The 17,634-nt window shown below is 41.4% G+C and overlaps 1 protein-coding gene across 2 annotated transcripts in view; it reads left to right on the top strand.

The window, feature by feature from the left end:
• The window catches only part of LOC142493291 (presenilin-2-like), a 57,869-nt gene extending 41,394 nt beyond the window's left edge, over positions 1-16,475 (top strand). For both annotated transcript variants that reach the window (XM_075597062.1, XM_075597063.1), the window contains exons 7-11: positions 3,989-4,087; positions 7,881-7,949; positions 9,204-9,320; positions 12,027-12,145; positions 12,845-16,475. In XM_075597062.1, coding sequence (XP_075453177.1) covers positions 3,989-4,087; positions 7,881-7,949; positions 9,204-9,320; positions 12,027-12,145; positions 12,845-13,000 — 560 coding nt within the window. In that variant the 3' untranslated portion in view covers positions 13,001-16,475. The remainder of the gene's footprint in view (positions 1-3,988; positions 4,088-7,880; positions 7,950-9,203; positions 9,321-12,026; positions 12,146-12,844) is intronic.
• The last annotated feature ends 1,159 nt before the right edge of the window (positions 16,476-17,634 follow it).

Here is a 17,634-nt window from a genome sequence, read left to right as displayed (position 1 = left end):
TCTCCGGATTTAAGATAAATCAATCTAAATCGGAGGCACTGAACCTAAATATTCCAAAGGAGACGGAGAAATTAGTAGAGATCAACTTTCAGTTTAAATGGCAGCCAAAGGCGATAAAGTATTTAGGAATATACCTAACTAAACATAGCTCCAATCTTTATCAGGAGAATTATCCGAGACTCCTAAGAGCCCTCACAAAAGAACTAAAAGATTGGTCTGCATATGGGATTTCTTGGATTGGCAGAATTTATTGTGTGAAAATGAACCTCCTCCCCAGGATACTCTATCTGTTCCAAACCCTTCCGATACCCGTAGTGAGATCAGACATTAGGGAACTGCAGAACGCAGTTACAAAGTTCATTTGGAAGAATAAAAAGCCGCGGGTAAAAATGTCAATTATGCAAAGACCTAGGGAAACTGGAGGCTTAGCAGTACCGACTTTGATGGCCTATTATAAAGCAGCACAACTATGCCAAATTACTCAGTGGCATGGTGATCCGGAGCAGAGGCGATGGGTGGCACTGGAGAGAGAGGTCTGCGCCCCGCTCGAGCTTAAGGATCTACTGTGGTATCCTAAACCCAGACTAAAAGATATGAAGAACCCGCTGCCCTCGTGCATAACTCCCCATCGGTCTGGGAGGCGGCCAAAAGTAATCACTCATTAACCTCAAAACATTCTTTAATGACCCCCCTATACGGAAATCCAGACTTTGCTCCAGGGTTGATCGGTAGGAACTACACACACTGGCAAAACCTGGGGCTGAGAAGGCTTAAGGACCTGGAGGGACGAGACACGATCAAAACATTTGAACAATTGCAGTCAGATACGGGCTTACCAAACACAGAATTTCTTAGATACCTCCAGGTCCGGGCATTTTATACCAAACACATCAATAGACCACCTCTAACTAATTTTGAAAAGCTCTGTGTTCGGGGAACCGACACACGGGGACTCATCTCTGCTCTATACGGGGAAGTGGTTGAGGCAGACACTGACGGATCGCGCAAAACCAGGTTTATGACACAGTGGGAGACAGACCTGACAGGACCGTTAGAAGACGAAGAGTGGACGGCGATCTTTAAGGCCGCGGCCAGTAGTTCGATTTGTACGACATTGAAGGAAAACTCATATAAAGTGTTAATGAGGTGGTATCTCACCCCAGTTAGATTGGCTAAATTCGTCGCGGGCGCTTCCCCGCTCTGTCCCAGACAGTGCGGGGAACGGGGAGATCTGGTACATATGCTGTGGTCTTGTCCACACATCATACCCGTCTGGACACAAATCAGGGATTGGCTACAGAGGATCTTTTTGGGCCTCAAAATTCAACTTGACCCATGGGTTTTCCTATTAGGTAAGCCCACAGATGAGGTATCGAGATCAGGAAATAAGTTAATAGCACACTTTGCTACGGCGATGAGGTGCGAGACCGCAGCATTGTGGAATCAGAATACAATTCCATCAATAGACAAAATTCGGAACAGAATTTGGTTCGCCTGCCAGATGGAAAAGTTGACAAGTTTGGTCAACGACACTGGCCCAAATTTCCAAAAAGTCTGGTCACTGTGGCTGGCACAGACTGACATCCCAGGGATGAGCAATGCCTCCGTCTGGCTTTGATAAAATCAGATGGGTTTTCCTTCGATGCTGGACTAGACGCACGAGAGAAGCTATAACAACCATGAACGCAGGATTGACAGAGGGGAACTACACAACCTCCGGGCCCGTAGAGTCGGTACGGGGGCGGCGCGGATACATCTAAGTCTACAGAAGCGAGCTAAGTCTAATGGAGCACACGGAAGAGGATACCTCAGTCCTTTGCCCTCTCCACACCCCTCCCCTCCCTCCCCTCTACCCTAACCCACTCACGTCTACCCCTCCCCATGTCTGTATCGATGTTGTATGTCCTACAACCTACCACTAGGTACCAATGTGATAACTGACTGTATTATACTTGAGGAAATCCAATAAAAGAAAGTTAAAAAAAAAAAAAAAAAAACAGTGTCTCTTGGAATGTTACTGCGCTATATGTATGCACACACAGCTGTCTCTTACACATACAAATACTGTATGTAATTCCATCCCTATATACCCAGGGTGGGCAACCCTGTTGCCATTCGCCACTTGTGGCGAATTTGCACTTAAACTGTGGCAAACAGGGGCTTGGGGGAGGACAAGGGTGCTGGGGGCAGGACAAGGGTGCTGGGGGCAGGACAAGGGTGCTGGGGGCAGGACAAGGGTGCTGGGAGCAGGACAAGGGTGCTGGGGGCAGGACAAGGGTGCTGGGGGCAGGACAAGGGTGCTGGGAGCATGACAAGGGTGCTGGGGGCAGGACAAGGGTGCTGGGAGCATGACAAGGGTGCTGGGGGCAGGACAAGGGTGCTGGGGGCAGGACAAGGGTGCTGGGGGGCAGGACAAGGGTGCTGGGAGGACAAGGGTGCTGGGGGGATGATGAGGGGGTTAAAGGATATGATGATAATGGGGGTGAGGAGATGATGATGATGAGGGTAGTGGTGGTGGCGTGAGAGGAGGATGAAGGGGTGAGAGGATGAGGGGGTTTGCAGTCTGAGGGCCGTTCTATAGAGCATGCGCTTGCTGCGCCGTGCACGCGAGCGGCAGTTATAGTTGGCTGAGGTTAGTCAGCCTTTTTACAATGGTGCCGCGCGTGCGCACTGCAGTGAGCGTGTAACCAGCCGACGGGGGAAGATGAGGAAAATAAATATTTCGCGCTGCTACCTCAGCTGAAATGTGTATGTGTGTGTATGTATGCATGTACAATGTTAATAAATAATTTATTAAAGTATTTATTTATTTCAAACATATTTATAACACACACATATACATATACACACGCATACACACAGTACCTCACTCGCTCACAGCATACACATAAAAAGCATGTGTCACGTGCTCGCGCGTTCGCACAGGCACGCGCGCGCACAGTATAGCGCGGCCCTGAGAATTTATAAACTTGTTCAAACTGTGTGTTTAAAATTTTCGCATGCGCAACATAATACCTCAATTTTTACATGGTGTGGCTATTTTCACTTCTAATTCGACACACCTGTGGCTACATTGAAAAATAGGTTGCCCACCCCTGCTATATACCAATAGGGACCACATAGTATCTACACACACTTTTAGTAATGCAACACCCTCTTACATTCCCACACCATTGGTATACACTCCCAGTCCACACACACCTTTTGTAAAGCGATGTATACACTGTGGGCGCTGTATAAATTTATATTTATACACACACACACACACTTACATCACTAACATTCAGGGACTATTTAACACCTCCAGTCATAAATCACCTACTGCACAGGGGGAGGGATAGGTTTCAGTCACAGATAACATTCCAAGATGCACTGTTTTTAAATTAAACCTTTTCTGCTTTATCCATTGTAACATCGCCGGAAGAAGAGATCCGTGTATCTCGAAAGCTCGCACAAATAAAAGCATTTTGTTAGCCACAGAACGGTATAGTCCATTTTTTATTATAATATATATATATATATATATATATATATATATATATATATATATATATATATATATATATATATACACACACATTATATAGTATGTATGTATGTATGTATACACACACACACACACACACACTCTGCATACAGTATATACATGATCAGTAGAATAATGCTGTTTTCGCTCATCCTTCATACCCTAACATACAGTATGTTTACTTCCTAGCAAATTTGCTGCTATCATGTCAGTATGCATAGAAATGTTATTTGACCAGCAGACTGATTGGGCTTATTCTGGGCATAATCATGGAATTCACTATTTAGTCATATAGTAGTTCAGGATGAGAAAATACACGTGTCCTTGCAGTATGACCGGTTCTACCCAATTCATTGGTAACACATATTTCACGTGTTCCTGAGGATTTGAATTAAAATGTAACAAGGCAAGCTGGTGTGCTTCTAGTATTATTTGACTAATATAATATGTCTTTGCTGACAGATCTGTTAGCTGTATTGTGCCCAAAGGGTCCTTTGAGGATGCTGGTAGAGACGGCACAGGAAAGAAATGAACCCATATTTCCTGCATTGATTTATTCCTGTAAGTATTTAATCTATCGCATAACGTTCATGTTTCTATTGGACTGAATCCTTCAGCGGACTGCTTTTGAAAAACGTGTGTAGTGTTGTTGTCCATGTGTTTCCTTGATTGTAGCATATAGGCTCAGATTTATCAAAATGGGCTATTTCACAAAACACCTTCCAGCACCAGAAAACATCTCGCAGCCTATTCATTTGGCGATGGGTGAATTTCCCTTCTGTGTCACTTTCCGCTGTACGTCTCCACTACACTACTCCATTCAGTTAAATGCTTAGAAAGAAAGGTCTTTTCCATTTCCCGGTAGATTTCTTTGAAAACCAGCCTGAGATAGACATTCCCACTAAACTCATGAAGGCTAATAGACTTGTCTGTAAGAATGGGCCATACAGATGTAGCAAGATTTACTGTTTGTTTTTCCGCGGTCCTGCAACCACAATGATCGCAGCCCGGACGGATTTTAAGCAATACCTTACTAGCCCCTTTTGTGTGAAAGGGGTGGAATGGGTAGTTAGGTCTACTAAGGGCTTACTATAAGACTAAGTGCCCAGCTAGTCTTGAGCTATTAAGGGGGTAATTATATTCAAGTTGTGAAATATTTATTTAATGTATTTTTATCATCCATTCCAGGTTGCTTTAGGTTAACTTGCCTCACGTCCATAGTTGCAAATATATATATATATATATATATATATATATATATATATATATATATATATATATATATTCGGCAAGATAAGCCCAATGCCACCCTGAGGTCGGTGATAAAAATTGACTATTTTTAGCTGGTAGCCAGTTATTGACAGGTATTGGCGTTTAGTGAATAGCATGTGAATAAGTCATTTGGTGTTAATTACTCATATGCATGCTCATATGCATATGCGGCTTTAAAAATATCACTGACATACCTCCGTGGTAGAAAGCCTGTTATCACTGCTGTGCCGCTGGCACCAAAGCTTTAGTGAATACGTCGATAAATACAATTGTGTTTAAACACTAATAATGGCGACTGTTTTATTTGTCGACCTTTAGTGAATCTAGGCCTTAGTGAGAGAATTAGACATACATACTTAAAACAGCACCTTTATTATAAATATACCATTGTATCAATAATTGCTAATACTTTCATTTCTATCTACAATACGCCGAATATTTTTTTCAGAGGGATACTGATCTGCTTTACCAGAGAACTGGACCATCCAACACACAGGAAGCGTGTGTGGCTTGTTTTGTAGACAGAAATAAAATATATAGTATTTATTTATTTATTTTAATTAGATTAACTTCAAGACTTCTTGATACTGGTGTTGCAGTGGGGGAATGCATTGACGTACATATTGAAACTGTGTTTGACTTCAGATCGTTTTCTGAAGCACAAGGTTTAAGTAGTGACTAGTTTGATTTCAGCAAGATAAAAATAATCCTGTATGGAGCTTTGTTATTTCATAGAGTGTATTAGCAGCAGTACCAATCTGGCTTCCTCCTCTTCTTTACCTTTTACAACATGCTTATAATATAAGCCGCTCAAGAGCCTAATCCTCCTTGTTTTCATATACCTGTCGTATGCTTTTATCCTTCTGATATCGTTTAGGCCAGTGGTTCCCAAACTTTTTCGGTTCAAGGCTCCCTAATGACGATCAGGATTTTTTCAAGGCTCCCCAAGTCGATCGAGATTTTTCCACGGTGCCCAAAGTGAAAACAAAGTTGTATATACATACCTAACAGTTGCAGTGCGCAGTTGGTGTCTCTCAGACACACACTCTCTCACTCTCTCAGACACCCCCTCTCTCGGACACCCCCTCTTCCCACTCGGACACCCCCTCTCTCGGACACCCCCCCCCCACTCGGACACCCCCCCCACTCGGACACCCCCCCCACTCGCACACCCCCCCTACTCGCACACCCCCCCCACTCGGACACCCCCCCCACTCGGACACCCCCCCCACTCGGACACCCCCCCCACTCGGACACCCCCCCCACTCGGACACCCCCCCCACTCGGACACCCCCCCCACTCGGACTCCCCTCCCCACTCGGACACCCCCCCCCTACTCGGACACCCCCCCCACTCAGACCACCCCACTCAGGCACCCCCCCCCCCCACTCTCTCTGACACACACACTCTCACTCTTTCAGACACACAGACTCTCATATACATCAAGGGGGGTGAATCGGAGCCAGGGGTGGAAATCGGAACGAAGGGGGGTTGGGAAATCGAAACGGGCAGAGGGGGGGTGGGAGTCAGAGCAGGGGGGCAAGGGGGAAGCAAGAAAGGCATGGAGCAGTACTCACCATATGCTCCATGCAGGAAGAGGCGGGCCTCGCTTTGCAAGCTGGTATAGAGCCCAGTGCTGCGTGGGGTGGCTGAACGGCTCGGTCCCTGCACGGGAGGGGGGAGGTCAGTGCTGCGGGGGCCTGTGCCACGTTGTGGGAGGGCCAGTGTGCTGCGGGGGGGTGATGGTGCACCGATGCTGCCGGGGGGTGGCGGTTTTGGCCGGGGGGGGGGTGTTGGTGCTGCTGGGAGACATCTGTTTCCCGGTGCTGCTCCTCTAGCGCGCGCCGGGCCTCCCTCTCGCGCCGGAAGCTAACCCAACCTACTTCCGGCGCTGACAACAGGGAGACCGGGTTCAGCGTTTTTTTTTTGTTTTTTTAATTTACTGTTCCCCGCTGCTGGCGGCCCTGATCGCGGCGCCCTTCTAGCCAAGCCAGGGCGCCGCGGCGCACACTTTGGGAACCACTGGTTTAGGCATACATACATATATATGTGCATACATAATAAAGCACTTTTTTTTGCCAGGGAACATTGGCTTTTTTACGGGGGCGTTAACCAATGAAATAAAGCAGATTTGTTGTAGGTTGCTGATACCTTTTCCCAGACCAACATTCTGGAGATCTTCATAGGTGATATTATAGAATAAAGAGCTTTCAAAGCCTCATGCGTTTCTTCTTACTGTGTACTTGAAGAAGAAACATATGAGATTTTGAGAGCCCTGTATAATATAATAGCTACAAAGAAGCCTAATGTTGGTCCGCTAAAAGGTACCACAACCTACACCGAATCTGGTTTTTGTTAGGACCAATAGAGCTACTAGAATTTTGAACTACAACCAACTAAACAATCATTTCCTGGTAATAGAGGCATATTATCACCAATTATGCCTAAGCCAAGCCATTTTGCAGTAGCCTTTTCTGTACAGTGCAGTGTGTGGACACAGGAAAATGCTTCTTTTCCCACTGAGGCTCCAGGGACACTTAGTCTGGCTACAGTACATCTGTATCACAACTGCCTCTATTTAATGTGACCGTACACATATACTTAATTGTCTCTTCTACACTGGCTCCCAGCTGTTTTTAGTATTTCTTTCATTAATTTATCAATCTCTGCTCTGCCTTATTAACACTTGGTGTTCATTATCAAACCCCTCTTTTTTACTTTCAGGGTCTATGGTCTTTAGATCATGGTATACTCCAGGATTCTCTCTATCTAACAAAACTAGACTGATTATTTACATTCCGTCCATCTGCTTCTTTTTGGAAAGATAATGCAGTGTTTGTTTTATGTATGCTGGGTATTTATTATTATATTAAGGGTATTAAACATCATTTAATAACCGTGCAAAAGATCAAACAAACCTCTCAACGAAAGCGTGTATTTGGTTAGACAAATTAGGATTTTTAGGCGTTAATGCATTGCTTTGTGCTACGGGCCAGAATGAGAGCTGCAGTAAGTCTGGAAGCCTGTTTTTGTAAATATGATTAAACCTTACTATTATGCCCTCATTGTTTTTGTATTAAAGCTGCCATGGTATGGACAGTGGGAATGGCAGACACTGGTACAGCAGATGGAAGAATGGATCAGGATACAGGTAATATACAAAGAGGATATATTCCCCGTTTTGGTGTGTAAAGGATCCCTCCAATACTGAAAACGTTAGAGGCAAGGTAGCAGAAGAGAACAAATAGGAAAATAATTTAATACACCTAATTAAACAAATGTAATCGTCCCTAAAGCAAGCTGGGTTTTTTGGGGGGCGGGAGGGCAAAGGAAGTTTCCCTGCACCCCCCCCCCTTTTTTTTCAACAGGACGCTGAAGAACAATCTATATTGATTAAAGGGGCAATCCCTTCAAGGACAAAGTGAACTAATGCCAGTTAAAGAGGTTGCATCTGGGTGATTGATACTTTTACCCAAATCTGCTACCTATAAGATTTTGTTTTTAAAATGACAAGTTAGTTTGTAAACATGGGAAGATGAGATTTAGGAGGGGTTTGATTTAACCTGGCTACTCCCTTGTGTGGCATGTCATTTTATGTTCGGCAAGTGTTTGTACAGCCAGAGTACCCTCTATACCCCTCTACTTATCTTTATTGGCTGTCTGATGTGGACAAGATGGGCTCAAGGGAAGGAAAGCGTGTCATTGACAAGCACGTTCCCCTTCAGAAGCCCCTAAATAAGGCCATTTGTAATTAATTTACAAATAAAAGTAAAAGCCACCAAATATCTGCTATTGGCATGGTTTTTTTTTTTTATGGAAGCCACTTAGACTGTTAAATTCTTCTCAGAAGGTTATTTTCTGGCTGACTGTGTGGGATATCACCTAAGCGTTTGCAACGAATAAGTGTCACAGAAACCATTGGTAAATGGGGAGGACTCTTTACCTATGCAAAGTCTTGCTCAACACGATTTTCTTAAGACAAGAAGGCACAAGACAAAGGAAGTCAAACTGCACCTACGTTTCAGTTTAATATGTTTGGCATTTTTCAGAGATTAAACATACCTGTAGGTGTTTGACTTTTAACCCTATCGCTGCCATGCATTTTGGTGCACTGCAAAAAAGTTACACACGTCACTGCCATTAGTTAGTTGTAAACAAGACCTTTCAATCATTGTAAGGTCGGTGCATGAAGCTTAGTGATCAGAATCATGCCAATTATTTTTTATTTTATTAATATTAAGTTATTCACAGTTTCACACCATCAGGCAGTAGAATGCGCTAACTTTGTCGTGCATACTTTGGTTATGTCTTACTTGCTTTTTACTTTTTTGCTTCTGGAATTCTGTTTTCGCCATGTATACAAAGCTCTCCCAACATATTCACACTTCTCCCTTTGATATACCAGGTGGAGATTTACCTGCAACTATTGCCTGCCCTTCACAAGTAGACAGTGAGGGGACAGAAACCAGGATTGAGACTCCCGGCCATCCAACCACATCTCCTGAGGACACAGAAGAGGAAAGTAAGTCCATAGTTTATATTATTGTTTATGTATGGGAGTAGTTATTCTGAGCCATGGTGTATAGCTGGAGTTTCCCAGGATCTCAGAATTGTTATATAAGCACATGTTGTGTACATGTTAATTGTTAGGTCTTGAGTGGTTTTCAAACTGGGTTCCATAAAACCCCTAAGGATCCACGACCGGTTAACAGGAGTTCCCTGAGAGAGAAAATTCTAAGGACGGATATTGTATTGCTCAAGACACAATTTTTTTGCCACGTTTTTTAAATGTAATACTTCAAAAGAGTTATGTTGCACTGTAATTTTATGAATGATAAAATCTGCCAGTTGGAAAAAAAAATGTGAGCTCTACCAAAGCAAGAGTATTTTGATGTATGTAGGATAAGTGGGCTGGGGTTTCACAAAGTCACAAATGCGTGAGGTTGTCCACATCTTTAAAGGTCTGTACAGTTCTTAAAACATTGAAAACCATCATTTTAGATGGAGGAACCCTGTTTAAAGCACTCTAACAAGTCCCTGTCCTGGTTCTTCAACTTGATTATTACCAAACCACTAAGCATTCACAAATCACATGCATACAGGCATACCCCGCATTAACGTACGCAATGGGACTGGAGCATGTATGTAAAGTGAAAATGTACTTAAAGTGAAGCACTACCTTTTCCCCACTTATCGATGCATGTACTGTACTGCAATCGTCATATACGTGCATAACTGATGTAAATAACGCAAGTGTAACAGGCTCTATAGTCTCCCCGCTTGCTCACAGCTTTGGTACAGGTAGGGAGACAGTATTGCTGTTCAGGACTTGCTGACAGGCCCATGCGTGAGCTGCCGTTTGCCTATTGAGTGAGATGTACTTACTCGCGAGTGTACTTAAAGTGAGTGTCCTTAAACCGGGGTATGCCTGTACTGTCTTTTCATTCATTGAAAGAAAGCAAAGAAACAGACTCAGAGTGGAAATATTTCTGCCCTAATCTGACCCTTTTTGGCTTGTTCAACAATTACAAAGAAAATGTTCAAATCAGTTTATTTTATATTTGCCAGTGTATATGAAACTGGGGTGTTTCTGATTAAAATAAACTGCAGAACAGAGGCGTGATTCACAGTAATTCATATTCTGTCATTTTATTTAACCTGTAATTTTCCTTTTTTGTAGGCTAAATAAAATGATAAAGCATGTAGACAACAGTGAAGGATTTTCATTAAAAACGTTGGATTTCACCAGAACAACCAAGTGAAACCCCGGACACATAAGAGGGGCAACTTTTTGGCGGACTGTATGTTTTTATAGGCTTCACGTAAACGGGCAGCTTTAATAAAAATGTGCTCTGTGCCAATGATGAGGGATTGGAGGACTTCAATTTCGTTATGCAAAATATGAAATAAAGACAAACCACCAAAAGATTCCCCCTTGAATGCACTCGGATAGATCAATAAGTAATGATGGAATATATTAAAATCCTTTTAATCAATAATAAAATAGTAGTTGTACAGAGGGGTGTGGTACAAAAATCCAGGGCCACCCCCTAATGACATACCAAATAATCTTCCTAAATAATTAAATACGGAAGGAGGCTGGAAGAGTCACTGCATCCAATCACATCGGTATAATTGCCACAGTATACATTGATGAATTCCTACAGAACAGAGTGCTATTTAGGAAGATTATTTGGTATGTCATTAGGGGGTGGCCCTGGATTTTTGTACCACACCCCTCTGTACAACTACTATTTTATTATTGATTAAAAGGATTTTAATATATTCCATCATTACTTATTGATCTATCCGAGTGCATTCAAGGGGGAATCTTTTGTTTGTTTGCATTATCCCTTATCCCCTTTTGCACCTGTATATGATCTTTGACTATCAACTTATTACCCACTCTACTTTAGCTGATGCGGGAGTTTTCCTTATCCCTTTCCTTTCCCCCTCTCTTTTCCCTTTCCCCTGTTTTCTATGAAATAAAGACACCAATAGTGTAATATGTAAAGACTCTTGTCAAGATTTCTATCAATCTCCAATGTTTATACTCACATGCTTGTGAGTAAATAAAGGCAAATCACAAACTGTGGCACTACAGGCAGATGACGTGGTGTGTGTGGGTGATTTGCCTCTTCACTCACAAGCATGTGAGTATAAACATTGGAGATTGATAGAAATCTTGACACGAGTCTTTACATATTACACTATTCGTGTCTTTATATCATTTTTTTGCTAACGAAATTGACGTCCTGCACTCCCTCATCTTTCTGGAACCACCGCATTTGAAGAAACTGGGAAACAATTTCTCCCATTTGAAGGTTGAGTTGAGGGTCTAATTTAATTTATTATGTATTATTCATTTATGACACGTCACATTTTGTTCACGTCACTGGATGTATCCACTTTATGTTATACATATGTTTACATTTTCTTCACTCTAACAGCGATTTATCACCATATAATCATGTTGAGTTTCTCATTGACACTGATTTTTTTTTTCTGCACACATTCTTGTGGTAATGTGATCACTATTCACATAAACTAAAAATAAGTGATTCTTCACTCTTACTTGGCTGTTAGAGAGTGCCATCCTAGATACCTCTGTCTTGCATCTCTGTGCCAATGATACCTGAATAGAAACTAGTCATGTAAAACCAGAGGGACCATAACTAGACATGATAACACATTGATTTTCAATTTCTTATTTCTTTTGATCCTGAAGGGGGAGTGAAGCTTGGTCTTGGGGACTTCATATTCTACAGTGTGCTGGTGGGGAAAGCGGCAGCAACTGCTAGTGGAGACTGGAATACCACACTGGCTTGTTTTGTAGCCATACTAATAGTAAGTGAAACCGTGACAAATTGTTGTCGCTAGAGGGGAAAGAAAAATGGAGTGGTTCGAGTTGTATTGAGCCACATAACATACTTGTAGCATTCGCTCTGTCTCCAGATAGGTGCAGAGACATTCATAAAGCCATATAGGAACATGTTTACTAAGATGTGCTATTCTACAAGACGCCTTGCAGTTGTAGAACAGCCCAGTTACTTGAACAAGCCAGAAGATGTCTTCCGGAACCGCTAGGTATCTTATGGTATAGCACCACTTTGTCTTGAGTGGCAAACATATGCTGGGAGCAGGAAGGGGCAAATATTATGTAAATACAGACGCACCAGATGTTATTCCCTCCCGTTAAGGCAAGAAACAACGCAGAAAATAATGCGTGTTAAAGAGTACACATGGGTTACCATTGTTTTCAATGGATCCACGGTATTTCTTACTACAGAATATTGCTGTAGTGTTAACGCTTCACATTGCATTAACAGATGCATTAATGCCGACTACATCTGCGCAGACCAGCCACACGTGGTCAGACCTTTTACACTCTGCTTAGGTGTCTAATATTAGAGTATAAATTAGATTGCAATGGATCTTCTGTGCAATTAGGCTGGAGTATTGTCATTAGGAACACTGTCTGAAACACAATTGCTTCTAAACCCAAACCATATTTTTCCCCCCTTTTTTCTTTTTTTTTCACTACAGGGTTTGTGTCTGACTCTCTTGCTGTTGGCAGTTTTCAAGAAAGCACTCCCTGCTCTCCCTATTTCCATCACCTTCGGGCTGGTATTCTACTTTTCTACAGATAACATAGTGCGACCTTTTATGGACACACTGGCATCCCACCAAATGTACATATAGAGTAATGTTCTACTTGGCCATTTTTATAAGGCTGTGAATCCAAGTATAAGGATGAAGTATGTGAATGTATGTGCTTTTTACACTTAGTGCCATATATTTTTAAGATAGCAGGGACATTGAGTGCAACAAATGGTGATCATAGGAACAAACCAAAGTTATCACTCGGTAGGTCTTTGTAAAACATTGAGTGCACAATGTATTTTGAAATCTAAGGAGCACAAAGAGCTGCAGCTTAAACTAACAATAACAGGCAGAAAGGTCCTTGTTTGTGGGTATGGTAAGTACAGAATAATAGGGAAACGTGAATATCTGCATTGTCACAGGAGCTGTCAGCAGCGTATGGTTTGCATACAAAGCTTTTCATTGAAGGCTCACTCGAGTACAATTCATGGATTCCAGGATGCAACAGGCACAGGAAACAAGAATGTTTTGCTTTAAGTACCTTATTACATACGTTTTGGAAACAAACTGATGATTGAAATGCAGCGGGCACAGTGAAGTCACCGATTCAGGATATTTATGAAACTGTTAAAACATTTGAAGACCATCCACACCTCCTAATCTTTCACATATGGCCCAGAAAAGCAACATAAAAGACCAATATCTGAAAAGGGAAGGAAGCATAATGTGACTTTGTTTTTTTAAATATCAAAATCCTTTTATTGCTCATCACCCAATCTCTGAACAGAAGAAATCAAGAGAAATAGGCCTGTGTACAACTAAAGCTTTAACACAATATTTACAGATGTGTATGTTTGTTTTTCTTCTTTTTAACTTGTATGTTAGGATACATTAATACGGTTTGGGACATGTAAGAACATAATTACTATTTTTGTTTTAGAGTTTTTCTATTGTAGACTCGAGGTGGATATCAGTTTGGGCAAATCCACTATGGAATAACAATTTGAATACACAGAAACACCACCAAGGCCCTTATTCCATAAAGTGCGATGGCTGTAATTCGGTGCTGCCACATGGAAAGCCGCATTGAAGTCAATGTGGTTTTCTGTGCCGTTATGGCATTTTTATAGAATAAGGGCCTGAAGGCGCTAAGGCTTCATTTTTGGCCCTGGATAGTGTGGGTATTTTTAAATGTGTCCCAGCATACTAATGTACCTGGGGAAAATTGAGTACTGTTGCTGTTTGAGATGGTTAATGGTGAAGAAACATTGGTGTCATTACTTATAGGCATTTGCATTCTGTTTGTAACTGAACTACTGACCTTAATATAGTCTTTGAGAGAGTCTATTAAAGCATTAAATATTTTTGAAAAGCAATGTTATGGCCCTCACCAAGGGACTTATTGAACATGCTTGGAAGAAGACTATTTTTCTCATTATCAATCAGCACATTTGAGGTATATTGAATTACCCCTAAATGTAAAAAAATGTGATGGTATGATGTAGACCGAAAACATATATATATATATATATATATATATATATATATATATATATATATATATATATATACTATAACACATTTCTACCTTTCTATTACTGTAACAAAAATATACCAATGTAAAATTGTGCCTAAAAAAACATTGCCGCTTTGTTTTAAAAGGCTTGTGAGCTCCTGCATTGTGTCATACTCGAGCTTCTTCTCCATGATACAGCAAAATAAAACTGCATGACTGAATGATGTATTCATTGAGATTACATACGTGGCCACTTTTTATCCAGCGGTTTCAGAACATAGCATGTGTTCCAAAACAAGATCTAACCAAAAACAACTTTTTGAATTGAATCCTTCCTTCTCTTTTCATGAATGTGTAAAACATATTATAGTGCTCCCTAGACTTGTTCACAATCTGTGTTTTATATGTGCCTTATGGGGTTTAGAATGCATAATTGCAGATAACTCCTGAAAGCATTTTAAGAACAGTCTGAAATTTAGTTATGCGTACTGCTAACTATCTTTATTTGTTTTTCTTTGTAATTGTATGCTTTTCCTTGTCTAGATCGAATACATTATTGCAGCCTATTGTGATTTGATGGCCCCTGTTGAAGTTGCATTTGAAATGTTCTTGTGCATTGTCCAATAGGAATCCTCAATGATTGTTAATAGAGAATGTTAGCCCATTGTCTGTAAGGATTATTGAACCCTTGCTTCTTAAGTATTCATTTTTCATTGTCCATAGATAAAATGGCAGAAATCAAAGTTTATATAAACAAAAACTCTATGTGCTGTGTAAAAAAAAGCTGGAAATCTGCATCACAGAGGTTATGAAATGGTTTCAAACTGCACTTTCATTGTATACAATAAAACAATGGGAGATATTTATTTTTTATTTTCCTTCTAGACCAGTAACTATTGCCATTATGTGAGCACGCTCCATTATTATACCACGGTTCTTGTTCTTTAACTGTGTTGTCCTTTCTATCCAAGTGGCTGAGTAGGGGATGATGCCAGGCAAATATTTTGTTTATTATTATCTAATTAGAATGGTTTACGTCACCTGATTACTCCGGCTTGTCTGCAGGGACTATACAGACATTGATAATTTGCACATATATAGCGCCCGTTATTCTTAATGCAATCGCATCAAAGGTCCCCAATTTGCACGGTTTTGCATACAAATGACGTGATTTGCTAACCAGCAGCTCTGTGTCTATTGTGCCATTTTGGCTAACACAGGTGTTCTCAACTCAAGTCCTCAAGACCCACGTCCCCTCCGTCCTCCCCCCAACAGGTCAGATTTTCAGGATATTACTGCTTCAGCACAGGTGCTCAGTCGAAGAGCCTGATTCAGCCCAGGCTTCGACTGAGCCACCTGTGCTGAAGCGGGAATATCCTGAAAGCCTGACCAGTTGGGGGTTGAGAGGGGTCTTGAGGACTGCAGTTGAGAACCCCTGGGCTAACAGGTTAAATCTTGCATTGGTAAAATCGAACAATAAGGTGTATGGGTTTAGAATAATGGGCACATCCACAAGCCAAAGTTGGCCTATAAAGGCATTAATATTCATTCATATACTATTTGAATGAAGTTGAGAATAGAAGAGATGGGTCTGGCGGTGCAACTGCTCCTGAGAAGAAAAAACTGCAGACCGGGGCTTCTTACTGGACTAAAAGCTTTAATGGCACATAGCAGCCGAAGAACAACTCCCATTTCTCCCATTTCTCTTCAATTGTTTGGTTTCTATTTCAATGAAGAGATGTTTTTATATAACTACATAACCTGTTTTTTTTTTTTGTCGCATTTATTTTCTTTCATATTTTTCTCTGTTTATGCTACTATTGTTATTTTACATGATGCTTTTTTTTATGTGGTATCGAAAGGAAGCTGATAACGTAAGAAATAACCATCTACTGTATGTTAAATTCCCTGATAATAGTTACAAACAGAGTGATTAGATTAATGCACATATTTGTGTTAATCTCTGATGTTTTAAGGATCTTTGTATGTAAGATTCACCATTTTTATGTTCTTTTGTATTCTTTGTAGTATGTGCAATTAAATTTATCCGTGACCCTACTACAGAGTGTTTTTATTTACACGTGTTGTAATATTTCAATGCTGAAAAATATAAGCAAGGAGGTACAGCTCAACCCCCTTATAACGCTGTGCTTGGGGTCCAAAGAATCACATCGCGTTACAAATAATGTACAATTGTATGCATTGCACAATGAAGAATTTAAGATACCAAGAATCGTGTTGTAAAGTATTCAGAAGTACGAAAATTGGGAGCCACGCTTGCATTGTGTTATAAGTGGATTCGTGTTGTAACGGATCGCGTTATAACAGGATTGAGCTGTATTAAAGTTTTTGAATAAAATATGAATTAATTGAATAGCCTTTTATGGGCGTGGTGTCGGTCATGAAACTGCTAAACCGCACAAAGTAATGTGGATTTGGGCACACACCGATATTATAGTGTCTTCTTTGTACATCACTGAGGATGTGCTGTCCTATCCAGTGCGCCATCCTTACAGGGTTAAAAAAAAATCAGCAAAGGTTCCAAGTCTAGTGAAGAGACACCTACACCAAATACACTTTGAAAGCTACAGAATTTATGCTTGTGATGCAAGATAGTAGACAAACACAATGTTTCAGGTGGCTTCTGCCCCCTTTGTCAGGAGTATTTACGGAGGACCAAAATGTCCTCAGTATTTGGAGTGTGTTTCTTCAGTTAGGTTGGAACCTTGCAGGTTCATGAAAACACTTCCTAGTTTACACGAATTATAACAAAAGTCTGCACTCCTCCACAGTGGTGATACTGGCGGAGGGCAATTTTGTGTGGGGCCTGAAATATCTTTGTTTACTTCATTGGTATAGGAAGAAGAAGATTGTAATTAACAGCATCCCTTGCCCATACCACACGCATGGGTGTAAAGTAGGATGTTGGGTTGTATCTGGAAAGGTTTTACAAGCATAAAGGAGGAATTTTACAAATCACCCGCATCTCACACTCGATTCTCCTCACTTTTAAAGCTTTATACTCTTCTGCCCCTCCTTACATCTCAGCCCTAATTTCTCGCTATACTCCATCCCGACTCTTGCGTTCTGCTCAAGGATGTCTTCTGTCTGTTTGTGTCTAAAGCCCTCTCCCGTCTTAAACCCTTCTCACTGACTGCCCCACATCTCAGGAATGCCCTTCTCCTCAATATCCGACTAGCACTCTCTCTATCCACCT

The sequence above is a fragment of the Ascaphus truei genome, chromosome 4 (genome assembly GCF_040206685.1).
Source record: "Ascaphus truei isolate aAscTru1 chromosome 4, aAscTru1.hap1, whole genome shotgun sequence".
NCBI classification, from domain to species: domain Eukaryota; kingdom Metazoa; phylum Chordata; class Amphibia; order Anura; family Ascaphidae; genus Ascaphus; species Ascaphus truei.
Note: the sequence above shows the minus strand (reverse complement) of the source record. Positions and strands in the feature narration are given on the sequence as shown.